This window comes from Pimephales promelas, chromosome 8 (assembly GCF_988280905.1).
Source record: "Pimephales promelas chromosome 8, fPimPro1.hap1.1, whole genome shotgun sequence".
Classification (NCBI taxonomy): Eukaryota; Metazoa; Chordata; class Actinopteri; order Cypriniformes; family Leuciscidae; genus Pimephales; species Pimephales promelas.
The window spans coordinates 16,057,267-16,070,789 of record NC_142776.1 but is presented as its reverse complement, the minus strand read 5'-3'; the positions used below and the strand labels follow the sequence as shown (position 1 = coordinate 16,070,789).

The 13,523-nt window shown below is 36.7% G+C and overlaps 1 protein-coding gene across 9 annotated transcripts in view; it reads right to left on the bottom strand.

Annotated features, from left to right (window-relative positions):
- Positions 1 to 13,523, bottom strand: part of rptor (regulatory associated protein of MTOR, complex 1) — a 402,321-nt gene that overhangs the window by 45,698 nt on the left and 343,100 nt on the right. For all 9 annotated transcript variants that reach the window (XM_089134067.1, XM_089134063.1, XM_089134065.1 and 6 more), the window contains 2 exons: positions 2,812 to 2,936; positions 2,615 to 2,716 (listed from right to left, as the gene is read on the bottom strand). In XM_089134067.1, the coding sequence (XP_088990193.1) occupies positions 2,615 to 2,716; positions 2,812 to 2,936 (227 nt within the window). The remainder of the gene's footprint in view (positions 1 to 2,614; positions 2,717 to 2,811; positions 2,937 to 13,523) is intronic.

The window sequence follows — 13,523 nt, the reverse complement described above, 5'->3', positions numbered from 1 at the left end:
ATAACCTGTCCAATTACTTTCTTCAGTCGGTTCACCAAAGCTTTGGATAAAATCTTATAATCAGTGCATAATAAAGAAACAGGCCTCCAGTTTTTTTTTATCTCATTGAGATCACCTTTCTTAGGGAGCAAAGTTAAAACAGCTCTTCTTCAACTTAGTGGCAGTTGTCCTTTATCCAAACTATCACTTAAGACGGCAAGTAGATCTTCTCCCAACAAATGCCAATATGCCTTATAAAACTCAACAGGCAACCCATCCAATCCTGGTGCTTTACCATTCTTCATACTCTGAACAGCATTAAGAATTTAATCTGTTGTTAAAGGACATATCAGTTCTGCATATGAATCTTCCTTCACTCTTGGTAGATTGGATACAAATTCAGCCATTAACTGTCCATCCACAACACTGTTGGAATACAGCTCCTTATAAAAACTGACAGCTCTTTTCCGAATGTCAGAAACCTCAGTCAGGACTTTTCCACCCTCTGACCGTAAACACTGAATACTTTTTCTTTGGCCATTTTTCCTTTCTAAACTGAAGAAGAACTTGGATGGGGCATCCATTTCAGAAAGACTCTAAAATCTAGATCTAACCAACGTCCCCTGAGACCTTGTCCCTAATAGATCTACTAAGGCTGCTTTTTTTTCTTTAAGAGCCCGCAATTGGTTGAGATTTGCAGAGATTTCATTTAAAGCCTGAAGTTCAACAATATCCATTTCTAGACTTCTTATAGACTTAACTATATCTCCAGAAACATTAAAAGTGTACTGATTACAGAATGTTTGTATTTGCACCTTCCCAATCTCCCACCACTGTTGTATTGATGTAAAAGATGACTTTAGATTTCCACCCCAACCAAAAAAAAAAAGAAAAGAAAAACATTTACAAAAATGAGCATCTTCTATTAAAGCACTATTAAAATGCCAGTAGGCACTCTTATACTTAAAAATAATGAAAAATAAAAATTATGATAAAAATAAAATACAGTAAATTAAAACCATTTAGAATAAAATGAAGTACAGTAACAGTCGGACGAACAGTGGCACAGTGCTCATTCAGTAAATGCACAGCTAAACAGATGTGTTTTGAGTCTGGATTTGAATGTGACTACTGTAGGAGCACACCTGATCTCTTCTGGAAGCTGGTTCCAGCTGCGGCTGGCATAATAGCTAAAAGCAGACTCTCCATGCTTAGAGTGAACCCTTGGTATTTCTAGCTGATGTGATCCTAATGATCTGAGTGATCTGTTGGGTTTAAATTCAGTTAGCATATTTGCAATATATTGAGGTCCTAACCCATTAAATGATTTATATACCAGTAATAATACTTTAAAATCAATCCTAAATGTAACTGGCAGCCAGTGTAAAGACCTGAGGACTGCTGTGACGTGTTCATATTTTCTGGTCCTGCTCAGAATCCTGGCAGCTGCAATCTGTATGAGCTGCAACTGTCTTATGGTCTTTTTAAGAAGGCCAGTAAGGAGGCCATTACAGTAATCCACCCTGCTGGTGATGAAAGCATGCACAAGTTTCTCCAAGTCTTGACTGGAAACGAAGCATCTAATTCTTGAAATATTTTTCAGATGATAGTATGCTGATTTAGTTATTGCTTTGACATGACTACTGAAACTAAGGTCTGACTCTAGAGACACACCAAGATTCTTGACTTGATTTTTAGTTGTTAGACCCCTAGCGTCAAGGTATGCATTCACCTTGAGAACTTCATCTTTGTTTCCAAACGCAATGACTTCAGTTTTGTCTTTGTTTAACTGCAGAAAGTTTTGACACATCCAACCGTTTACTTCATCAATGCATTGGCACAGGGAGTCAATGGGGCTGTAGTCGTTAGGCGATAGGGCTAAGTAGAGCTGTGTGTCATCTGCGTAGCTGTGGTAAGCGATTTGGTTCTTTCTCATTATTTGGCTCATTGGGAGCATATACAGGTTGAATAGGAGTGGCGCAAGAATCGAGCCCTGAGCGACTCCGCAGTTCATGGATGTCCACTCAGACTTATGTTCTCCCATACTCACAAAATAACCTCTCTCTTCTAAGTATGACCTGAACCATTTTAGGACTATCCCAGAAAGCCCCACCCAGTTTTCCAGCCTGTCAAGAAGTATGTCGTGATCGACAGTGTCAAATGCAACACTGAGGTCGAGTAGAACCAACACAGATAATTTGCCTGTATCAGTATTTAAGGGAATATCGTTTATTATCTTTATGAGCACTGTCTCTGTGCTGTGATGCGATCGGAAACCAGATTGAAAATTGTTAAAATATCCATTTGAGCTTAAAAATTTGTTCAGCTGATTGAAGACAACCTTTTCAATGATTTTGCCTATGAAAGGAAGATTTGAGATCGGTCTATAATTACTTAAGATGGTCTTATCCAGATTGCTCTTTTTCAGGAGGGGCTTGACAACTGCAGTTTTCAGGGAGTTCGGAAAACTCCCAGAGCGAAGTGAGGCATTTACCACTTCTAGGAGATCTGCTTCTAAACAGTTTAACACACTTTTAAAAAAAGATGTGGGAAGTACGTCAAGGATGGGGAAAATAAACTCAGATGACAGGAGAAGAGTGGTATCTGCACAGTGTTTGTGAGTGTGAAAGCAAACCTCGTGTGGTGGGCAGCATGTCGGATAGTCCCTGCCATGCTGTGACCATCTCTGGATTCCTCTGGTCAGCAAAGTTCTTCCAAATACGCAATGCTCCGTCATCTGCAAAAAAGTGGCATGTTGAAAGTCAGCACAGAAACTGACAAAGATGAGAACCATTTAAAGTCTGTGTCAACATGATTGATAGGTGAACAGACCAGTAGCAGTGAGGAGGAGAGAACAGTCATGCCCATTAAGATACTCCATGGATGTGATACGTGTGTACCGTGGGTTCCCATTGTAGAAATAATCCAACCTCTCGCCTTTTTCCCAGTCCCAAAAACTGCACACACACAGAGAACACAATTTAATTATATATATATATATAAATTATTAACAAATAATTAAACACACACACACATATATATATATATATATATATATATATAGGCTATATTGTTTTTTTGCAAATACTGTACATTTTGAAGCATGTAACAGAGACGCCCTGACCATTTCTCAGTGATGACAAATAAATCACTGAATTAGTATCAATAGAATTCGATAGAACACGGCTAAAGTATTTCCAGGCAGGTCTTGACCGCATTATAGTTCCATATCATTCACCAAATGATTTCAGTTATTTCAAAGGTCCTTAGAGACCATAGCAGCAAAATAACCAAAACCCACAATGACACTGACAAAGCAGTTTTTTTTATGTACGGACAGCAAATATGCCTACTCTCTTTCTCCTGCTCTCTCACCCACCAAAACGCACACACATATCGTGCGTGTATATATTCTGGACACACTGGCACAGAATCATGTTGTCAGCGCTGCTCTGACAATTTTATCAGTAAATAGTTTAACAACTTGCAAGCTACATGCCATTTCTTACTAGCAAGGATATAGAGGCATGGTCCTTGGAGCAGATAAACTTACAATCCACTATTAGACTAATAATATTAGTTATTGAAGAGAGACGCTGGTGTTGAACACTGTTGAGAGATGCACAGACTCAGGTAATTCCCACATGCTTGAAAACTCTCCCTCTCTCTCTCTAAAAACTGCATTAGTCTGCTATCAATGGATCAAGCCTCCTTTACTAGCTCTAAAATGACGTTTTGGAATAAGCAACGGAGGCTTGATACTAGATGTGTAAGAAGTTAGTCCTACACACGAGCACTTTAAGGACAAAACCCTGACAAAAGTCTTGAAATACATAATCTGAACAAAGTTTTGAGGTGTGGTAACCACAGTATAAGCGGAATAATTAACTGCGGGCTGACAAATTATTGAAACATTATTTTTCTTATTTTTAATAATAATCCGTATCGTGGCCACATTGTCACCTCTGGTGTGGATTATTTTTCCAATAATTAATGCCTCTTAGTCATGAATTCCTTACTTGCACTACAGTAGTAAAATTGCAGTGCTGTTTGATTCCTTTATATTCACTTGCAAGAGTTAAACCCTCAAGCTTTGAATCTGGTGGAAAACCAGTTTATGTTTCTGTGACAGCAAATGTACAAACATTATCTCATCTACAAACAGTATCTCATGTCCACAGAATAATATAGAATTCATTGACAATTGGAAAAGTTTTTGGGGCAGACCTGCTGTTGAAAAGAGATGGTATTCATACCTCCTGGGGTGGTGCCACTCTTAGTAATAAGACACATATTAGAGCTGAACCTTGACTAAAACTGGGGCTCAGGTCAGGAAGCAGACTGACTGGCTAAACCGATTGTCTGCCAGCTGTCTCAAATCACAGAAGTCAGATAAATCCCATCACATAGAGACACATTCACCTAGATATCATTATGTAAAGACTGTGTCTGTTCTCCGAACTAGGAAAGGTAATCCCAAACCCATTTAAGGGAAAAAATGTAATGTATGAAAAAAAAAAAAAAAAAAAAAAAAAAAAAAACATATATAATACAGATGAACAAATGATAAAGCTTGGGTGTCTGAATATACGATCCATTTCTTCAAAAGCGCTTATAAATTATATGATTACAGATAAATCTACCTTTTCTGTCAAATATACTAGAAAAGGCAGCATCCTCACAACTATGTTTCTTTTTAGAAAGAAATGGTATCTGCGAATACCAAAGAGGAAACAAAGAGGTGTCATATAAATGTCAAGGTGTCAAGTTCCATATGGAGTATACTTGATGGATGTTCTGTGTGATCTGGGTTGTGTAATAGGAGTTAGTATAGCATGGGTGGTGTAAAAGGGGTCAGTGGCTTGTCCTAATATGTTGTGATCACTGTTATTGTCCTTCTTGCGGATACTTCTCTGTATCCACAAGTTTCTGAGGGGCGCTCCTGTAAAAAATAAAGTGGGTGAAACTTCCGGTGAGGCGGCGGAAGTAGCATTCCAATGGTCTTTTGTGTGTTAGTTAGCGAAGAGGCTAGCTGTTTTTCGGAGAATTATTTTACTATTTAAAGATGCAAATCTTTATGAGAGATGTCGTTACGGAGCTCAGGGACAACATGTGCTGTTCGCGGTTGTATAACCGGACTAAACTAATTCAGAGGCTTAAACGTGATTGTTTTGAACATAAGCTGAAAACGAAATCAGAGTGATCTCCTTCACATCTATTGCAATCTCAAAATTCTGGCCAGTGTTGATAATACCTAGATTATCAAAATCAACTGCTGGCGGTAGATCCATTTCCTATTTAAGTCAAGTCAAGTCACTTTTATTTAAATAGCGCTTTTTGCAATACAGATTGTATCAAAGCAGTTTCACAGTGATATCATGTAAATAATACAAGTAGTTTGTTTCTTGAAGAAAATTGCATCATTGTCAACCTGAAGTAAAGCAGATCAATAATATTTTCGAATATTAAATGTTCCCAACTAAAAAAAAAACCTTGGGAGAACTGGGAACACTTCCTATATAGTCTAGGTCCTGGGTATGCACTTAATTTAGCGGAGAATCTCAACTGTTATAGACTAATATGACCCCATTGAACAACGTGTGATGTGTGCCAAAATCTCTAACCCGGGACGAAAGTCCTGAAAATGATCACTTTTTTTTTTTTATCTTTATAGAAATTCTCATACATTTCTACCAGTTCAATCTTCATATTAAGAAAAATACTATTTGTATTACACTTTATCTTAAAAATAAAATAAAATATGCAAATTAGGAAATATCTCATTAAATATGCGTACATAAAACCTCTTGAAGCTACAGATTTTTAGGTGATCACAATGTTCACAATGACCATGTTCTCACCAATGCCATGATGTCGATAATGATTGCGTGTGTTTGCGGGTATGGAATGCCAAAGCTGGCTTAATTAAAAATAAATAAATACATAAATAAATATACCAAGATGTAAAAAAGCAAAAATACAGAAATAAATACAGAAATTAATATACAAAGAAATGTGAAAAAGTATAAATAAATGAGTATTTATACTTGTATTTCCTTATTTATGTATAATTGTATTTTTTCACACATTTATTTATTTATTTATATATTTATTCATTTATCTATTTCCACTTTTATTTATTTCTACATTTATTTATTTCCACATTTATTTATTCCAACATTTCTTCGGCATTCACAGTTGCACTTCTTACAGCTGTGAATCCAGGGACACTGCCACACCCATTTTTTGGAGAAGCGATTGACCATCCACAGAAAATAGTCTGAATTCATTAACTTGGTGGACAAACTGCTGTTAGCTACATACAATACACACCAAAATAGATTTAAAACTGATACAAACTCATTATAATTATTTAAATACACAACATTACAACTCAAATGATAATGACATGTACTGTAAATGTACACGCCAACACAAAGAATAAAGAGTAGATTTCCTTACTTTTCTTGATCTCAAATCATATTGTTTGACAGCCATGTGCTCTGCAATGACCTCATGTGTGTAATAGGTTGACTGTTTTTTAGCCATTTTCTTTATATTAAATCAGAATGCTTACAGTCTTCTATGACCTTATAATCATTGTCATTGTGAACATTGTGATCTCCTCAGAAAATATGTAGCTTCAAGGGTTTATATGAATATTATATGAATTTCACGTTATAAAAAAGCTCTAAAAACAGCCAGGGCTGAGCATCTCCACAAATTAATAGAAAACAACCAAAATAATCCAAGGTTTCTATTTAACACCGTGGCTAGACTAATAAATAAACAGACACCACCAGAGCAAAATATTCCGTTACAGTTTAGTAGTAATGATTTTATGAATTACTTCGATGAGAAAATAGAAAGCATCCGAAACACAATTATAAGCGTACAATCCTCTATGGTGTCTTATAATTCAGCCTCAATTATGGCCCCTCTTGAACAACTACACTGCTTTACAATGATAGGACAGGAAGAGCTAAATAAACTTATGATTGCATCTAAACCAACAACATGTTTATTAGATCCAATACCCACTAAACTATTAACTAAACCTGAAAGAACTATTACCTGTAGTGGAAGAGCCTCTCCTCAATATTATTAACTCGTCTTTATCTTTAGGTCATGTTCCAAAAATATTCAAGCTGGCAGTAATAAAACCTTTTGTTAAGAAACTGCAACTAGATCCAAATAACTTAGGAAATTACAGACCCATTTCAAATCTTCCATTTATGTCCAAAATACTAGAAAAAGTTGTGTCCGCTCAATTGTGCTCTTTTTTGCAAGAAAATGATATCTATGAAAATTTCCAGTCAGGATTCAGACCGCATCATAGCATTGAAACTGCACTTGTTAAAATTACAAATGATTTGCTTTTAGCTTCTGACCAAGGCTGTATTTCAATACTAGTCCTACTTGATCTTAGCGCTGCGTTCGACACTATAGATCCTAAAATACTCTTGGATCGACTACAAAACTACACTGGTGTTCAGGGACAGGCATTAAGCTGGTTTAGATTGTACTTATCCGTTATCATTTTGTCTGTTTAAACGGGGTTAATTAGTGTGAATGCTTCAAGCATTCACACTCTTGAAATCCAAATCTTTCTTATTATTCCGTATTCTTCCGTACGTTTTTCGGTCGCTTTCTTCTCCTCTCTACTTTGTGCTACAAAAACCATTCAAGTATCAAAATGTGCAGCTTTTCAAGGACACGTGTGCTATTACTTTCCTTTTTTATAACCTTTATACTTTTTAAATTATTAAGCTTTTTGTGCATTTTTTTTTTAACATGGAAGTCAATGGAGAATTCTTCAAATTCTGCTTTATGCTCCTGCTTTCAAAGCCTACTATTCTGCATACTTTCAGCTATTTCTGTCATTTAAACTTTAAAATGTTGAGAAATTTGTAAGCTACTAAAGTTGTATTCAACTTTTTGATATCTATTATACTTTTTTCACAATCTCTACTTTAGTCTCATGATGTTTTTCAAGCCGTTTCTGAAATTATAATGGGAGTGAATGAGAGAGACCGTTCAGAGCTAGAGCACGTGATGTCATAAGCTAGAGTGAACCAGCTTGAAAACTAATGCTAAAAAATAATTTTTAAATCGCTGGCCTGGCCACAATTTTCACCCTTTAGGCATGAAATTATACTTGAAACGTAGGTATTTTTGTTGTGGTACCTCTCGTGTGTTTTCAGTAAATCCCTGGGACTTATAGTCTTTTCTCTGTGTCCTTCCGACATACATAATTGGTCCTGTGTTCTGATTGGTGGACAGTCACTCAGCTCTTTTCTGAAGGCTACAACAAGTTTTTGTTGCATTTATGCTTCTATTTCTCCTGTTCTCCCTCTCTCTTCCCTCCTCTTCTCCTCCTCTAATCCTCTACTCCTCCTGTCCTCCTATTCTCCCCTCCTTTCCTAATCTCTTCTCCTTTCTACTCTTCCTTTTATCCTCTTCTATCATCTGCCTGTCTAACTATTTGACTTTCTGTGTCCAAATGATCTATCTATCTATCTATCTATCTATCTATCTATCTATCTATCTATCTATCTATCTATCTATCTATCTATCTATCTATCTATCTATCTATCTATCTATCTATCTATCTATCTATCTATCTATCTATCTATCTATCTAATCCATCTATATTTCTAACTAATGTATCTTTCTTTCTTTCTAATTAATCATTTTCTTTCTTTCTTTCTAACTATAGTATCTTTCTTTCTAATTAATCATTTTCTTTCTTTCTAACTATACTATCTATCTTTCTAATTGATCTATCTTTCTTTCTTTCCAACTAATCTTTCTTTCTAACTATACTATCTGTCTTTCTTTCTAACTAATATATCTTTCCTTCTTTCTTTCTAACTAATCCTTTCTTATTTCTAACTAATCTTTTCTTTCTTTTTTCGTCCTTTCAAATCCATCTTTCTTTCTAACTAATCCTTTCTTTCTTTCTTTCTTTCTTTCTTTCTTTCTTTCTTTCTTTCTTTCTTTCTTTCTTTCTTTCTTTCTTTCTTTCTTTCTTTCTTTCAAATTCATATTTCTTTCTTACTAATCATTTCTTTCTTTCTTTCTCTCTCTCTCTCTCTCTCTCTCTCTCTCTCTCTCTCTCTCTCTCTCTCTCTCTCTCTCTCTCTGTGCGCATGTGCGGGCGTTTGTTGAGCGGAGTGAGTGGTGTGGTGAGTGAGTGGTCTTTTTTTGTGCCCATTGTGGCTTTAAAAGATTTTCCCCCCTCTTACTTTTTTGTGTTTTTTGTTTGTTTTGTTTGTTTATTTGTTGTGAAGTATTGAGTGCCTGTCTTATCCAGTGTTTTGCACTGGGAAGCATGGCAACTCAAAGTGTACTTGATTCACTCACGCGGCGCCACGGTGTGAAGGTGGCTGCGGGGAGTGTGGAGGAGTGTAGTGTTGCGGTCGGTGATGTTGTTGGTCATGAATGTGTGTTAGCGGCGTCTAAGATGAATAACTCAATTGTACTGTTTTTGAATACAGTCGAGAAAGCGAATGAAGTTGTTGATAAGGGAATAAACATCCGTGGGTTATTTACTCCAGTACTACCTCTTTCTACTCCCGCTAAAAAGGTCACCATTTCAAATGTACCTCCCTTTATTAAAGACGAGATGTTGATGAAGGAATTGTCACGCTTTGGCAAACTGATTGCTCCTATAAAAAAAGATCGCTATAGGATGTAAATCGGGGTTGGTGAAACATGTAGTGTCGTTCAGGCGTTTCACGTTTATGATTCTGAACGGAAATAGAACTGATCTCGATGTAAACTTTAAATTTAAAGTGGATGATTTTGATTACACCGTTTTTGTAACTACTGACACGATGAGGTGTTTTGGTTGCTGAAAGTCTGGTCATTTGATCCGTGCGTGCCCAGAAAACAGCGCTCAGGGCAGTGAGCAGAATGATGCCGTACAAGGTAACGCGGCGCAGAATAAAGACGGAGAAGTCGCCAGTACTTCTAACGCACCGAATTCTAGTGGCCCAAAAGAAGTGCCTGTAAAAAAAAATGTTGAATCTGACCTAACAAGAGAAAGTATTGAAATTGATGAAAGAAATGCCGAAATTTCTGAAATTGTAAACTGTGAGAGTGTTGAAAGCAACAATGGAGAAGCTCTTGATAATACACAAATGAGCTTAAATCAGTTTTCTGATACTGAGTCACAAGTCGAGAGTGTAACTCAAAATGAGGACACTTTAATGGATATGGATCAGGTTGTTTTTAAAACACCTCTGAAGAGGAAGAAAAATGACAAGAGCATGGTGTTGAAACAGGCTAGAAAGAACCAAGAAGGGAATAAAGTGGACAATGAAAGCAGTGAGGGTGAGTGTTCTGACTCTAGTGGCTCCGTTTGTTCACAATCCAGTTGGTCATGTCTTGAATATGGAGTGGATGAGATTAAGAAATTCTTGAAAGTGACCAAAAATATGAGAGGAATGAATGTTGAGGAATATTTTCCAGATCTCAGGAGACTTCTGGAAAATATTAGGAGTTTAATGAGTGAAGGAAGATTTACAGATAAAGAAGTATACCGTCTGAAAAAAATTGTCACAAAAATTCAATGAAATGGGTTAGTATTTATGCCCTTACTGGATGTATTGCTCTCTGTGCTGTAGTTTCTCTTTCATTTTTAATTATGAACGACATTCGCATTGCATCTCTAAATGTGAATGGGGCTAGAGATTGCAGAAAGAGAGCGCAGATTTATGAAGTAGCAAATCAGAATAAAATTGATGTCCTGTTTTTACAGGAGACACATAGTGATATGGAAATTGCTGTTGAGTGGGCTAAGGAATGGGGTGGTCTTCTTTTTCTAAGCCACAATACTTCACTCAGTGGAGGAGTTGCAGTTTTGTTTAATAAAAATTGCACGATTAGACAGGTTTTATGTCTTCAAGCATCATCTTAGTTTTTTTGTAAATAGCTCAATTCTTCCTGTAGGTTTCTCTGATCACAGTTTGGTTGTGTGTAGAATGATTGTTAGGTCTGTTAAATTAAGTAGTTCTTATTGGCATTTTAATGTGACTTTGCTGTCAGATTTACAGTTTAAAGATGTTTTTAGGTTTTATTGGGAGTCTTTTAAAGAACAAAAAGATCAATTTTCCTCTTTACAGGAATGGTGGGATATTGGGAAAGTAAACATTAAGCAACTATGTCAACAATATACTCTAAATGTCACAAGATTTTTAACTCGGTCTATAAAGAAGTTGGAAGAAGAAATTAAAGAAATTGAAGTTTTAATCCAAGAAACAGGAAATCAAGACCATTTAGATTCTCTTTTTATGAAAAAATCAGCATTGTCTGAATTCTATAAAAGAAAGGCACAAGGGGCATTGGTCAGATCACGCTTCCAGGATGTAGAGCAGATGGATGTTCCATCAAAGTTTTTTTTCGGATTGGAAAAAAAGAACGGTCAAAGACGCTATATTCAGAATTTAAGGTGTAAAGCTGGGGTTCTGTTATCAGACCCAGTCGAAATGAGAGAAAGAGCTGTTACATTTTATACAAATCTTTATAGTTCTGATATTAGGAAAGATCAAGATGTTGATGGTTGCTTTTTTGAAGATCTGCCAAAATTGTCAGAAAGTGCCAATGAAAAACTTAGTGAACGTATAACTTTAAATGAACTGTATGAAGCTCTCCAGAGTACGCAAAATGGGAAAGTTCCAGGGATAGATGGGATTCCTTTTGAATTCTATAAAGCATACTGGGACATTATAGGAGAAGACTTGCTTGCAGTTCTCAGTGATGGTTTTTTACCACGTAGTAGTCGGAGAGCAGTTCTTACACTCCTCCCAAAGAAAGGAGATTATTTGAGTGATATTAAAAATTGGAGACCAGTGTCTTTACTGTGCTCTGACTATAAAATTCTGTCTAAAGTATTGGCGATTAGATTAGGGAAAGTTTTAGATGATATAATTAGTCCTGACCAATCCTATTGTGTGCCTGGAAGATCTATATTTGATAACATTTTTTTAATCCGAGATTTGATGGATCTATCAAAGATTTGTGGTGTGAATTTTGGCTTGATTTCCATTGATCAGGAAAAGGCATTTGACCGCGTAGAGCATGATTATTTATGGAAGACTCTAGATGCCTTTGGTTTTAATTTGGTTTTTAAAGATTATATTAAAGTATTATATAATGACATTGAGAGTATGTTGAAATTTAATGGTGGCTTGTGTTTTCCTTTTAAAGTTCAGCGTGGAGTGAGGCAAGGATGTTCATTATCAGGCATGCTCTATACATTAGCAATAGAACCACTTTTGCAAAGATTGAGAAGGGCTTTAAATGGCCTCACGTTAATGAATTGTGAAAGTTCTTTCGTTTTATCAGCTTATGCTGATGATGTTGTTGTAATTGTAAAAGAACAAAATGATGTAAACCTTTTAATGGAAACTTTGGATGAGTTTGAAATGGTATCAGCTGCAAAAGTGAATTGGTCAAAGAGTGAGGCTGTTTTGGTGGGAGAGCGGATAACAGTGCCCCCCAAACTCCCTGGTGGTCTGACATGGAAGAAAGATGGGATAAAGTATTTGGGAGTTTATTTGGGGGATGAGTCTTTTCAATTAAAAAATTGGGAAGGGATGATTGAGAAAATAAAGGGCCGCTTGGACAAATGGAAGTGGATTAAGAAAATATTGTCCTATAGGGGTCGAACCCTTATTATTAATAACCTTGTTGCTTCATCTCTTTGGCATCGACTGATTTGTGTTGACCCACCACTACTTTTTCTTGCTAAGATACAATCGATGTTGATAGACTTCTTCTGGGATAAGATGCACTGGGTGATTCATAACATCTTGTACTTGCCAAAGGAAGAAGGTGGTCAAGGGCTTGTGCACCTACAAAGTCGGACAGCAGCATTTCGTGCACAGTTCATACAACGTTTCCTGACAGGCCCAGAGTCTGTAAGTTGGAGACCAGTGGCAAGTGCTATCTTAAAAACTGCTGCAGGGCTAACTCTGGACAAATCTTTATTTTTATTGGATCCAAAAACTTTAAATGTGGAGAAATTCCCAGTTTTTTATCGAAATCTTTTTAAAGTATGGAGTCTTTTCAAACTCCAAAGGATAAACAATCCCACATCATTGTATTGGCTTTTGGAAGAGCCTTTGCTTTATGGTGCAAGACTGGACATTACTAATGGACGTAATCACTTTGGACGTAACTTACACTTCCGTTTCCGGTGAGAGTACGCTGTGCGCACCTTGCTGCCGCTTCTTGCTGGAACTTTTCTGTTTGTTTGTTTGTTTGTTTTGCTGCTTTGCGTCTACCGGCTCATCTCCTTCTTTACTGAACAGTCGTTTTCCTGGACTTTATTATTGTCATTTCCCTGTGGATTTAACGCAGAATCGCGGATACTGACAACTGACAACTCTCCAACTCATCACTGGCACTCATCCAACCTACACTACTCTGCTGCTGTTTTGCCGATCTTCGCGCTGCTGTACCTTCTACGTAGGTGGCTGGTGAGTCTCCACTCCCTCGCTTATCTATTGTGGACAGTTTTTTGAGTGGCAGGTTAC